This window comes from Thamnophis sirtalis, unplaced genomic scaffold (genome assembly GCF_051295495.1).
Source record: "Thamnophis sirtalis isolate CommonGarterSnake01/CBP01778 unplaced genomic scaffold, rThaSir2_p1.2 scaffold_5, whole genome shotgun sequence".
Classification (NCBI taxonomy): domain Eukaryota; kingdom Metazoa; phylum Chordata; class Lepidosauria; order Squamata; family Natricidae; genus Thamnophis; species Thamnophis sirtalis.
The window spans coordinates 27,959,286-27,972,252 of NW_028261385.1; the positions used below are offsets into that span (position 1 = coordinate 27,959,286).

Genomic DNA, 12,967 nt, shown 5'->3' on the forward strand with positions numbered 1-12,967 from the left:
GTTAATACAACATGTTAATCCTAGGTAAAACAGCCCATATTATTATGAAACCTATCATTCTCATATTGAAGCAAGTTTCCCTTAGAAAATGTGAATGGTGAAGGTGATCTATTTCAAACTTACAGGTAACATTCCTACTTTTAATCTGAACCAAATTCATGTTTTATTTTTGCAACTTAGAAGCTAAACCTCTGAACATTTCCCACTAACTATACCCATTTGGATGTAATGACAAGCAACAGTATAGCTGCAATCAAGTTTTCTTAAAGTAAAAGACTGCTGAAGTTTTGTTATTTGCTTTGGCCCACAACAAATACCTAGAACAAATTTAAAAAATTGAGAGTCGAGGTGGCGCAGTGGTTAGAGTGCAGTACTGCAGGCTACTTCAGCTGACTCAGCCTTCCATCCTTCCGAGGTGGGTAAAATGAGGACCCGGATTGTTGGGGGCAATATGCTGACTCTGTAAACGGCTTAGAGAGGGCTGAAAGCCCTATGAAGTGGTATATAAGTCTAACTGCTATTGCTATTGCTATTGCTAAATCCACAGCTTTCTCTGCCTTTATTCAATAGGAAAACTCTTTCTAAGGTACTAAAAAGAAGGACAGGGTTGTTTATCTGCCTACTGTTTCCCAAAAGGGCAAAAAAAATTCTGATCTGAAGAGGGAAGATTATATTTCTCCTCAGGAGCACCCTTGCTTGAGACACGAGAGTGAATCTTTTGTGCCTGAGAAACAGCCCTTAATATAGTATATGCATTACAACAGTATGTTAAAAAGGCGAAGATCTACATGAAGTAGCTCATGAACTTACTGGGTCAAATTTTTCTTCTTCTGAATTTTTCAGAGGTTCATTTTCTTCCTCAATCCTCTGCTGCTCTGCATATAGCAAGATTCGTTCCTTCATACTTATACTTTTTTGTTTTTCTGTGGTTACCTTTGGATATTATAAAGGAATACATTGTAGATAAATTGTTATGCATCTTAAAAACACATTTACTAAATTACTTAATTAGAACTACTCTGTACAACTCAATTAGGTTTCCTTATAAGAAATTCCTATTGTATTTAATATGTTACTCATTAACATGCAAAGGGAGTGCTACAAAACTGTATTCACACTTCCATTAATGCAAGAGCATAAATACCTTCCTACTTCCTACTGCAAACCAATCTAAACTCTTCAGATTCATTTGCTATTTGTAGTTAATTTACAAGCAGTCCTCATTTGGAAACTGCCTTGTTTCAAAACTGCAGTTATCTCTTATGAAAAAGTAACTTTATGATCAATCCTCACATTTATGAGGATTGCAAGTCTGTAAAGCAAACGAAAGCTGATGATCATAAGCACAACTGTACTTTCGCTTAGTGACCACTTTGTTTAACAACCATGTTGCTGATCCTACTTGTGGTCACTAAATGAGGACTGCCTATATGTCATTGGTAAATGAGGATTAGCAGCCCTACATTGTCTGGGACCAAGCTATCTGAAGGACTGCCTTTTCCAGTCATATCTACCTGACCCATCAAAGGAGGGAGGTAAGGAATGTTACAAGTCTCTTCTCCTAAGGCGGCCCATCTAGTGGACCCAAGAACAAGGCTCTTCTCCATGGCAGATCCCTCCCTGTGGAACATCATCCCTGCAAACATAAAATTGCGTCCCACTTTGACAATATTTCACAAGGCCCTGAAGTTATGGTTCTGCCAACAGCCTGGGGACTCAGAATAACATGGAGTCCTAAAGTGGTTGATCTGATTGTTATTGCCAGGGGGATAAGGATTTATTGGTTTTTTTGTAATGGGGTTTTATCTTGTAAGCTGTCATGAGCCACCATGAGTGAGTTGGGCGGTCATAAACATTTTCCTAATAAACAATAAATTTTATGCCACCCAGAGTCACTTCTTCTAGTGTGAATTTAACAAATAAATATATTTTATGTTAAAGTTATGTTTTTCATAAAGTTAGACTATGGTGTCTCTACATTCAGCAAAGTACCTTTTTCTCACCATCATCTTCTTTCTTTTTATTGTTTAGCACCTGAGGAGTTTCAGATTTTGGCAAAGGAGAACGAAATTTAGGCCTAGTTTTCTGTTGCTCTTCACCAAATTGCTGACTGAATCCTTCAGGCAATGCATCTTTAAAAAGCCAAAACAGAATTTCAAATATTGAATTTTACATGTTATGTAAATTTTTACTAGTTCTACATAGTTGATAATTATCTGTAATTGTAAATTAGAATTATATCTTTAAAATCTTCCTTTTGTTCTATAATTAATTCTATTCTTACTATAATTTCAAAACTAAAGATGGAATCTGGGGGTTTATTTCTGGCAGCATAATAAAAATAAAAGGCAAGAAAATCTGCTCTTTCCTTAATATTCTCCCCATCCCTCATACACACAATCCTCAAAAGCTACTTCAGATAAACTCCCAACCTTCTAGATAACACAAGAACATTTGTGGGGAGTTGCAGTAAGAAAGTGAGGCAAAAGCTTCATTGTGGTAACAAAAAGTTTATAACGCAATGCTGAATTCCATAATAGTTCTCATTGCAAGCACCTATACTTATATTGAAAAAAGCAAGAGCTCTTGAGTTTTTCCAAAGTCTTTTTTTCTACAACCAGAAATGCAAAATTGATAGAATTGTTTCTATGTTTCTCCTTTTTAACGATACATTAAACCATAATTAAATGGGTTTTTAGTTTAAAGTTTTTAAGTTTTCTTAGCCATAGTTAAGAAAAATGTTACACAACTTTTCACTTTAGAATGACTTCAAAAATATGTAATAGAAATGCTTTTATGTAAAAATATTTATGTATGAGATTATTACACCAACACAAAGGTCATTATAACTCTCACATATAAGCCAGGAACGTTTCTTTCTCACACAAGGACAGGCTCACCTTTCTCTGCTCATGGGCTTACTTTCAGACTTTTGATTTAGCTAAAGAACCTGTTCATGCCCATCTTTAGGCCACATAACATTGAGTATTATATAGCTATTGGTAGCAGCAATCATTAATCTATTATCTAAAACTGATATAGTTAATTTTTAAAAATAGAACAAATATTATATCTCTGCTTCTAATATAATTATAGGATTTGCATTTCCCTTCTGGACTGTCCCTTGTTAGTTCATCTCATTATGACAAAAAAAATTCTACAATTACCCTTATATTTTTCCAATTACTAAAGAAAAAAAATATCACTTAACTAGTTTAAACTCTTGTTTGTTTTCCTTCTAATATGCAGAACATTTAAGTGACTAAGAAGCATTTCTAAAACTTGGAAGTAGCTTGGTATTTCCTTCTTCTGAAACACATTTTTTCAACTTTTCGGTCTCACTTGAATCCTGAGACTGAATGGTTGACTCCGAACCAAATACTAACTAGATCTTATCTTGTTTAGCTTTTCCAAATCCACCAAATTTCGATAGACATCTGCCTTGATATTGTTAAATTAAGATTAATTTTTAATTTCTAGAACAGCCAATAGATAAAAACCTGAAATGGTCAATGTAAATTAATAAATACAGAAAATTTGAAGCCTTAGAGAATGCTTTGTTTACATTGGATTTCTCAAAATTCATAAAGCTGCCATCCTCATTACCATCAGATAAATTTAAACATAGCCAGTCAAGTGCAGAATGTAGGTCACCACCATACAAGATAGTATTATTCATAGCTTCTTCAATATCTTCAGTCTTGAAAGAAAATCCTTGCAAAGCCATGTATACGTCCTATAAAACAACAATGCATTATAGAATATCACTTAGGAAATCTGTAACTATTTTTCTATATACCTGTATTTTTCGGAGTATAACCAAGGTTTTGAAGAGGCAAATTTTTTAAAAAGTGGGTAGGTAGATAGAGATAAATTGAGGTAACCCCAGATATACGTTACAAGTATAAAAGCAAGGAACCATTGATGGTCAAAGGAATCAGATTTAAGGGTTTAGGTTTTCTTTCACTCTTTCTTTCTTTGAAAGAGTAAGCCTAATGGGAATGTTTAATTTTCAGGCATCCTAGGTGAGTAGCTATGGCAAAAAGTATATCTATACAACTGTCACTATTGCACACTTTATACAAAAGTGTATAAGTGTATTCTTAAAAAGAATCCAGAAAGTTGAATCAATACTAAAGTTTGTTAACCAGTGCATAATAATGGAATCACATTAATAATAACAATACACTGGATTTATATGTTGCCCAATTCCCAGTGACTCTCTGCAGTTTACAATTGTTAAAAACAATGATTAGTACAAAACAATAAGTTCAGATCTGGATGATACAAATACTCACGCTAACTCATTTAGAAATAGTTTCTCCCCAAAACATGCATAATCTCCAAGCATTGGGAGAGATCACTTGGCTGTTCCAGAGTCAATGATATAATGAAGTATCATCAGTGTTATGGCCACACAGAAAGAAGTTCACTAGTTGTCAATTGTTTTCTAAGTACTAGTGCTAGTGTCAATCTTTAAAGCTCTAGCTAGGCTGTTTCATGACACAAACTTTACAGGCACTAAGATCTGCAAGAGAAGCTATTTTGCAGAAGTCCCTTGTTTCATTTGTTCATTACCTAGACATGAGGTGAAGACCTTCTCTTGTAACACTCTCAGGCTACAGAATTCATTGTCTCAGAGTTGAAGTTGGATCCATTCCTTTCAGCCTTTAGAGAAGTCATCAAGATACATCTCTTCAACAAGCCCCTAGCTATCTCACTACTTGAAGTGCCTTGATTTTTAACCTCCATGGGTTAGAATTTATTTATTTACTTATTTGACTTATCTGCTGCCCTTCTCGCTTTGAGGTGACTTTCACAGGTTTTTTTCTAAATATTTGCTACCCAATTTGAATAGAACAACTAAATAGAAAACAATACAAGACTAAGTAAAATTAATCACAAATAAGTGAAACCAGTATAGAACACAATCCATGGAAAAGTAGGAAAGTGGATTATAATAATGCAAGAACCTGAAATATATTACAGTATATCATGAATACTGAAAGTAAACATACACAAGTCATCTTTGCCTTTATTATGTCAGTTTAATATATCAAATAGGAACAATGGACCACAAATCATTAATATACTGTAATATAGAAACCTTTATCTTCTCTAGAGGATGTATATAATTTACTTCATTAAAAAGATATGTTAAATATTAATGAACTAAAAGAGTCTCAAAGTTTACCTGTAATTTTTTAGCAGTTAGTCTTCTAGAAATCATTCCTTTTTCACCAGTTTGTTTTTTATGCTCATTGATTATGGCAATAATTCTTTTTTCCAAATTACTATTAATTATGACCTGAAATGAAAAAAAAATCTTGGTTACAAGTTTTAAATATGGTTGAACAAAGCACATTCACAGCTTAAGATTCAGCTCAAAAGTATGCGCTTGAATACTTTTTCTATATATTTATGGAAAAAGTTACTGAATTGTGTATCTGGGTGTGTATGTGACTGTCTATATATTATTTACTGTATTTTTCTGGAGTATAAGACGCAACGGAGTATAAGACGCGCCAAGGTTTTGAAGAGGCAATTTTTTTAAAAAGTAGGTAGGTAGATAGAGGAAGAGAGAGGGAGAGAAAGAGAGAGAAATAAAGTAGGTAGGTAGGGATAGAGAGAGAGAGAGTAGTTAGGTAGGTAGGTAGATAAATAAAGGGATAGAGAGAGAGGAAGAGAGAGAGAGAGGAAGAGAGAAAGAAATACAGTAGGTAGGGAGAGAGAGAGAGAGAGAGAAAGAGAGAGAGGGAGAGAGGGGGGATAGGTAGGTAGAGGGATAGAAAGAGAGAGAGAAATACCGTAGATAGGTAGGGAGAGAGAGAGGGAGTAGGTAGGTATGTAGGTGGACAGAGGAGGAGAGAGAGAGAAATACAGTAGATAGGTAGGGGGGGGAGAGAGTAGATAGGTACGTAGGTAGATAGGGAGGGAGGGAGAAATACAGTAGGTAGGTAGGGAAAGAGAGAGAGAAAGGGTAGGTAGTTAGGTAGAGGGGTAGAAAGAAAGAAATAGAAAGAGAGAGACAGAGAGAAATACAGTAGATAGGTAGGGGGGGAGAGAGAGTAGGTAGATAGAGGGATAGAGAGCGAGAGCGAGAAATACAACAGGTCGGCAGGTAGGGAGAGAGAGAGTAGGTAGATGTTTCCAGGTGTACGTATCCATATGCTAGAGAAGGAAATCACTGACAATCTGCAGCACCTAAGACTTTGTTTCTGCTGGCATAGTACTTGATCAATGTAATTCTCATCAATCAGTTAAAGAGCTTTCCAAAAGGAAAAAAAAAGTTTTTTGCACTCTGCAAACCTCCCGAAAACGGGCCCGTTTTTTTCAAATAAAAGGCATGAATAGCCTGGGCGGGGAGGGAGCTTGCAGAGTGCTCCTGGGGGTTGGGGCCCCCCAAAACAAGCAAAACACGGCCCCCTTTTTCACAAAAATGGGCTCATTTTTTGTAAATTTTTTTGCATGTATAGCCTTATGGAGGCCTATAGAGTGCTGCTGGGGGGCAAAAAACGGCCTCTTTTTTGCTCATTTCTGCCCTCCCCAGCCCCCAGGAGCTCGCTGAAAGCCTCCATAGGGGTATGCAAGGCCATTTTGGTGAAGGGGGCGGGGCTTTGGGAGGCAAAAAATGTTGCACCCAGATTTTCAGCCTTTTTTTTGAGGAAAAAAGGTGCGTCTTATACTCTGAAAAATACGGTATGTGCTAAATTTATTTAATAAATTTAATAGTGATTTATTTAAATTTTATATACTGTATATAATTTTTCAATTTAAGGTTTCAGTCTGTTATGCTCCCTCCCCAAAGATTTATATTTTCCATCTAACAAATCATCTCACCTTAAGAATAGACTCATCTGTACTTGCATTGGCGTCAACCGCAGAACCAAAGGTATATGTTTTTGGACCTGTATAGTTAAGCAAATAATTATTTGACAAAGCCAACATATTAGTACAGCATTCTAGCAAAAATGTATAGGATATGAAAACAAGACACAAAAGTACTGAGAGCAATTCCTGAACCAGATAGTAAGAACCCATAATGCCTTAGATATTTGAATTTTGTAATTGTAACTAGTACCAATTGGTAGCATTACTCTACTTCTCTTTTTAAAATATCCAAGTTAATGCTCATAAAACCTTACTTTTGCAAGCTGTTTTAGATAATTGTAGATGTCCAGAGCTTGATATAACATGGGTGAGTATATAAATGTTTTTAATGAATGAAGTCCCTGTTATTCCTTTAATTTTCCACTATCCTACATCCACCTTCACTGAATTATATTCTACTCCTATGTATAATTTTATATACTTTTATCATCTCCCATTACATATTTGCTGTTAACAGCAGTTTAACTTGAAGTTCATCTAAGAGAATTATTCTACACAGGGGGAAAGAAAACAGCTCTAGATTTCAAACAGCAGATTCAAGAAATGCATGTTTTGTTGATTTTGTTGTAAATGAAAAGATAGAGCTGTTTCTGTTTATTTGCAACTAATTCTGCATTACTGCTGCTGGGTTAATTTATGGATAAAGGCAAGTGGAAAAGTTTATAACTTCTCAATAACACATTTTTAGTTTCATATTCATCTGAAGCACAGTGGCTAAGATGCTGAGCTTGTCAATCAGAAAGGTTGGCAGTTCGGCGGTTTGAATCCCTAGTGCTGCGTAACGGAGTGAACTCCCGTCACTTGTCCCAGCTTCTGCCAACCTAGCAGTTTGAAAGCATATAAAAATGCAAGTAGAAAAATAGGGACCATTTTCGGTGGGAACGAAACAGTGTTCTGCGCGCCTTCAGCATTTAGTCATGCCAACCAAATGACCACTTAGGAACAACTAGCACATATGTGTGAGGGGAACTTTACCTTTACCTTATTCATCTGAGGCCACAAAATATCCAGAATTCAAGCACTCTTTTGTAATTTATAATCAAACATCCATACATAGTCTTTAGTTTTATAATTTGGCACTTTCTGCTAGGTTGATGTTGGCAATCAGACATATGGTTTGCTATGAATTCCCTAAAATACTAATAGTCAGAAAAAAGTATATGGTTAATGAGTTTCAGAGGGTCAGGCCTGGTGAGAGAGCTTGAGGTGACACCAGGAGTAGATTTGGAAAGGAAAAAAAATCCTAGATGGCAATAGCCAAAGTACTTCTCTAGAGTTGGCAAGAAAGCCACATGTGCATGCAAGAAATCGCCAAGAATCTAGCTGTAAAAGAGGCTCAAGTACTTTATTCATGCCTACAAGCATAATATACAAAAGCATACTAAAAAGCAGAGACATCACCCTGCCAACAAAAATGCATATAGTCAAGGCTATGGTTTTCCCAATTGCATTGTATGGCTGTGAAAGCTGGACCATAAGAAAGGCTGAGCACCAAAGAATTGAGGCCTTTGAACTCTGGTGCTGGAGAAGACTCCTGTGAGTCCCTTGGACTGAAAGGCGATCAAACGGGTCAGTCCTAGAGGAGATCAACCCTGACTGCTCTTTAGAAGGCCAGATCCTGAAGATGAAACTCAAATACTTTGGGCACCTAATGAGAAGGAAGGACTCACTGGAGAAGAGCCGAATGCTGGAAACGACTGAGGGCAAAAAAAGAATGGGACGACAGAGAATGAGGTGGCTGGATGGAGTCACTGAAGCAGCAGGCGTGAGCTTAAATGGACTCCAGAGGATGGTAGAGGATAGGAAGGCCTGGAGGAACGTTGTCCATGGGGTTGCGATGGGTCGGACACCAACTAACAATAACAGAAAGGGCTCTCATTTTCTACCCTTAGGATAGAAAGCTTAAAATAGGATGGAGCTCAAATATGGAAAATATAAACAGAATTGGACTTTCTTCCATGTCCCACACTTTTCCCTAGTGAACCTGGATTTCAAAGGGTGGGGGGGAATCACCATTGGCTCCTATTTCAACACTGGAGTGTCAGCACAGGAAGCCCAAGTTAAAAACAGATAATTATGTTGTTTTTCCAGCTCTGAGATGCAGCTCAGCCTCCTCCAACCGAAAGTCCAGCGGGTGGGTCAGCCTAAAACATCCCACCCGACTCGCCTGCAACAGTCCTCGGTTGAGGGAAGCGGATCTCCGTCCTGCCCCTCTTGGCCCCACCGCTCCCAGGAGGAAGCGAGCGAGTCCCACTGAATTCTGCCAGGAAAGGCGACGGGCGCTGCTCTCCGTGCCTCTCCTTTTCTACCTTGCTTAACGCGCAGGTCTTTCCCGGCAGGGCTCGGCCGGGGCACCAGAGGTCTTTTGCAAGCGGCTTCTCCGGCGGCGCCCGATTCAGCCGCGGCGGCGCCCACCGCTTTAGCCCGGGCCGCTGCGACCGCCACGGGACGGACGGCGCCCGCTCCTGCCGCCCCGCTGCCGCCCTTGTGCTTCTTGTTCTTGCCACCCATGGCCGAGATGGGCTCGCGACAAAGCTCTCACGCCGGTTCTGCTTACATCCGGGAATGAGCGCCGGCTGCTGACGTCATCGCCCATCGCCGTTGGATCAGGGGAAGGGGACAGGCAGCGACTTCCGCCCAAAACTCAACTCTAAGACTTGTGGACTTCAACTTCCAGAATTATGGGTGTTGAAGTCCACAAATCTTAAAGTTATCAAGTTTGAAGACCTCTGTCAGTTAGAGTCTAACTTAAGCTTTCTCGCTCTTCAAAGCTCTAGAAAAAATAGAGATAAAACTATCTCATGGGTTGAGAAATCCTTTCTGTTATATTTGTTTACTAAGATTTTAATTTGGCGGGGAAGGTTTGTGATCAAAGTCATGTTAAAATGAAATAAAAATGGGGAGTATGCCTTTCCTCCCTTTGTTATCTCTATGAGCAACCGGCGGACGTCGACGTCCACCGGAAGTTTGGCTTTAGCCGCTCTAGCCCTTTACTCTGTCGTCGTTTCCCCGTGGCGGGTTGTTGTGGTTGGTGGAACCGCCGTTGCCGAGCTTGCGGGGGAAAGATGGCGGACGCTTTCGGCGATGAGCTGTTCAGCGTGTTCGAAGACGATGGCGCCTCCGCTTCTGGCTTGAAGGAAACGAAGGGGACACCTGAGGCGATCACTTCAAACAAGTCAGGGTGAGGAACCAAATGCGGGATTGAAGAGATTAGGGGCGGGATCTCTTCCTAGTAGTAAACGTGAATATCTTTATTTATTTATTTCGTCAAGCATGAATTAGTTAAAGGCAGGCACTACAGTTTTTTTCTTAGTACTAAGAACCAACAGAGAGAAAAAAAGGAGCTCCCTACAGGTCTTGATTTCATATCCGATTTACTTTCTTTTATCCACATGGGACCAGGATGTGCGGGATACAGAGAGCCAACTTGTTTCGTTTTTAGTTTTTCTGTTGTTGGATTGGGGAATTTAGGTTCAGTCACAGGACTCACCAAATGACCTTTTGTGCCAGGCGCTTTCCCTCACTTTACCGTATTACGTGGCTCTTGTGGAGGATAAAATAAAGGGAGCCACTAATATGAGCCTTCTGCAGACTGATTGAAGCTGTGATATAAATCTAAAAGACATAATGCGGGCATAAGCGCATCAACTATACCATATTACATAGTTCTTGTGAAGGATAAAATAAAGGGAGGCTGCCACTTTGAACCTTCTGCAAACTGATTGAAGCTGTGATATAAATCTAAAAGTCATAATGTGGGCATAAGCGCATCAACATGCCCACTGTCCCTGTCCTAACAACCCCTTTTATTCGTATCCATTTCATGTATTTATAACCTTGTATGTACTTATATCTATTATCTTATACACACTTGCCAAAACAAATAAATAAATAAATGAAACGGGTATGGAGGATAGTGTGTTCCACATCTGACCTCCAGGAAACATCCTTTGGTGTGTGATACTTCCAGGTCCCAAAATTCCAATTAACAGAGGTTCTTCCTGTCTTGAGTGTTCCTGTTTACTTGCTGAATACCACCAGTGGGGTATTCAGATGAATATTACACATTTGGGGAATTGATTCCTCCCTTATTTATGCTATAGTGCAGGGGTGTCAAACTCAAGGCCGGGGGGGCCAGATCCGGCCCACAGAGTGCTTAAATCTGGACCTTGGGGCCACCCTGAAAACAGCAAAGTATCTGGCCCATGATGCCTCTGCCAGCCAAAACACAGCTCAGGAGCGCTATGCACAACCCTCGCAAGTTTCGTTTTAGCTGGGAGAGACCATTGCATCCAAAAACAGAGCTCGGGAGCCTGTTTTCACTGGCAGAGTGCTCAGGACACCACAGGCACCCCTGACACAAGTGATGTCGAGCTGGCCCTGGCCATACCCACTCCGGTCCCCTGAGTCAAACACAACCCTGATGCGGCTGTCAATGAAATTGGACTTACTTGGACTTAATCTTCGTAAATGTCAACGTCCATAAGGCAGTGACCGTTGCATTGTGAAGGCCAGGGGCAGGACGTCACGGATTACAGCACGCCATTGATTCCGATTTAGGGCGGCTTGTTGGGCATCGGTTATCGAGAAATGGAGTGGTTGAAGATCGTGAGCCACTTGGGATATCCACGTTTTCTTTGGGGCATTTCGTGCGATTTTCCACCCATCCGGTCGCAGCGAGTTAATCAATCGGTAAGGTAATCGGCTATTGTCCATACGGCAAACGTGTCCAAACCATCTAAGTCGTTGTCTTCTTAGGTAAAGTTCGATTGTAGTTTGGTTTTTACACAGCTGCAATACCGTTTCGTTTTTCCATCGGTCCCGTAGAGTTATGTGCAGAATGTTGCGCAGGCATCTTAGTTGGAATCGTTCTAATAGGTTCAGGTCACTTTTAAGTAAAGTCCACGATTCCGAGCCGTACAGTAAGATTGTGCGGATGGAAGCATTAAATATCCTCATCTTGGTCGCAATCGTCACGTCATTTTGGCTCCACAGGCACTTCCTTAAAGAGGCGAATGCGGCTGTAGCATTGCCAATGCGGCTTTTGATGTCATTTGTAGCCACTACACGTTGGCTGTCGATGATCGACCCCAAATATTTAAACGTGCCTACTCTTTCGATAGGGTTGCCTTCGAGGTGCAGTTGAGCTGGTTGAGTGCCCGTGAAAATGAATTTGGTTTTTGCACCATTTATCACCAGGCCGAGCTTGTTAGCATTTGCTTGTAATGCATCCAGGGTATTTTGGGCGGTTTGGGCTGTTTCAGCAAAGAAGACGATGTCATCAGCATACACCAAGTCCGTGAGAGACAGCTGAGCCCCGATTTGAACGCCTGGTGTGTCTTTAAAAGTTTGTCTGAGGATCCAATCCAATGAAATTGAGTTTGACACCTCTGCTGTAGTGTAACCTATTCAGAAAGATGATGGTACTTTTTCCTGTTTGGGTACCGTTAAGAGGTAATGTACAAGGGGAATAATGCTTTTGGGAATTTTTATTTCATCACTGCAATATTGGATATTTGAGCAGAGTTTGTTAATATGTTGGGCTTTTCTTATGTGATTCATCAGAGCTGATTCCTGGTCTCTATTTTTTAATATTTCCATTTAGAAAACAACGAGATGGCAAACCTGTGGTGCCTGCAAAAATCCAAGCCAAAAAAAAGCGTGATGCAGAATTTAGTGGTGCAGATATTACAGATTTGGGAAAGAGACCAAAGTTGGATGACATCTCTACGGATGATCTTAAGTAAGAATGAGTTGTATATATTAGGCTTGGAAATGCTTATGATTTTTTTTAAGAATAGAAGAGATAGGAATGATTGATGGGCAACTGCACAAAAAATACTGTAGAAAGACATATATTAGAAGCTATTAACTGTTTTATCATCTAACACTGGTTGTATTAGAAATGATTTGTTAAGCAGTTCTGTATTTTTCATTGTTCCCAGTGAGTAGAATAAATCTTACTCCAGGTGTCTTCAAGACTTGATGCAAAAAATTGCTGAAAAAATGTATGTGAAATGTTTTGAATGTTTAGAGATTTACAACCTGAAGTTATAGTCATTGCAGTACCCCCACT

General features: G+C 39.5%; 2 protein-coding genes across 3 annotated transcripts in view; one reads left to right on the top strand and one right to left on the bottom strand.

The window, feature by feature from the left end:
• Window positions 1-9,471, bottom strand: part of DHX29 (DExH-box helicase 29) — a 31,777-nt gene extending 22,306 nt beyond the window's left edge. The window contains exons 1-6 of one of the 2 annotated variants that reach the window (XM_087715500.1): window positions 9,201-9,471; window positions 6,841-6,908; window positions 5,195-5,308; window positions 3,607-3,736; window positions 1,993-2,132; window positions 811-933 (exon numbers count right to left, since the gene is read on the bottom strand). In XM_087715500.1, coding sequence (XP_087571626.1) covers window positions 811-933; window positions 1,993-2,132; window positions 3,607-3,736; window positions 5,195-5,308; window positions 6,841-6,908; window positions 9,201-9,402 — 777 coding nt within the window. In that variant the 5' untranslated portion in view covers window positions 9,403-9,471. Of the gene's footprint in view, window positions 1-810; window positions 934-1,992; window positions 2,133-3,606; window positions 3,737-5,194; window positions 5,309-6,840; window positions 6,909-8,904; window positions 9,174-9,200 lie in introns of those variants that run through there. The other variant, XM_087715501.1, reaches the window with a different exon arrangement.
• A 419-nt stretch (window positions 9,472-9,890) lies between these two features.
• Window positions 9,891-12,967, top strand: part of MTREX (Mtr4 exosome RNA helicase) — a 45,290-nt gene continuing 42,213 nt past the window's right edge. The window contains exons 1-2 of the mRNA XM_087715502.1: window positions 9,891-10,072; window positions 12,497-12,634. Coding sequence (XP_087571628.1) covers window positions 9,957-10,072; window positions 12,497-12,634 — 254 coding nt within the window. The 5' untranslated portion in view covers window positions 9,891-9,956. The remainder of the gene's footprint in view (window positions 10,073-12,496; window positions 12,635-12,967) is intronic.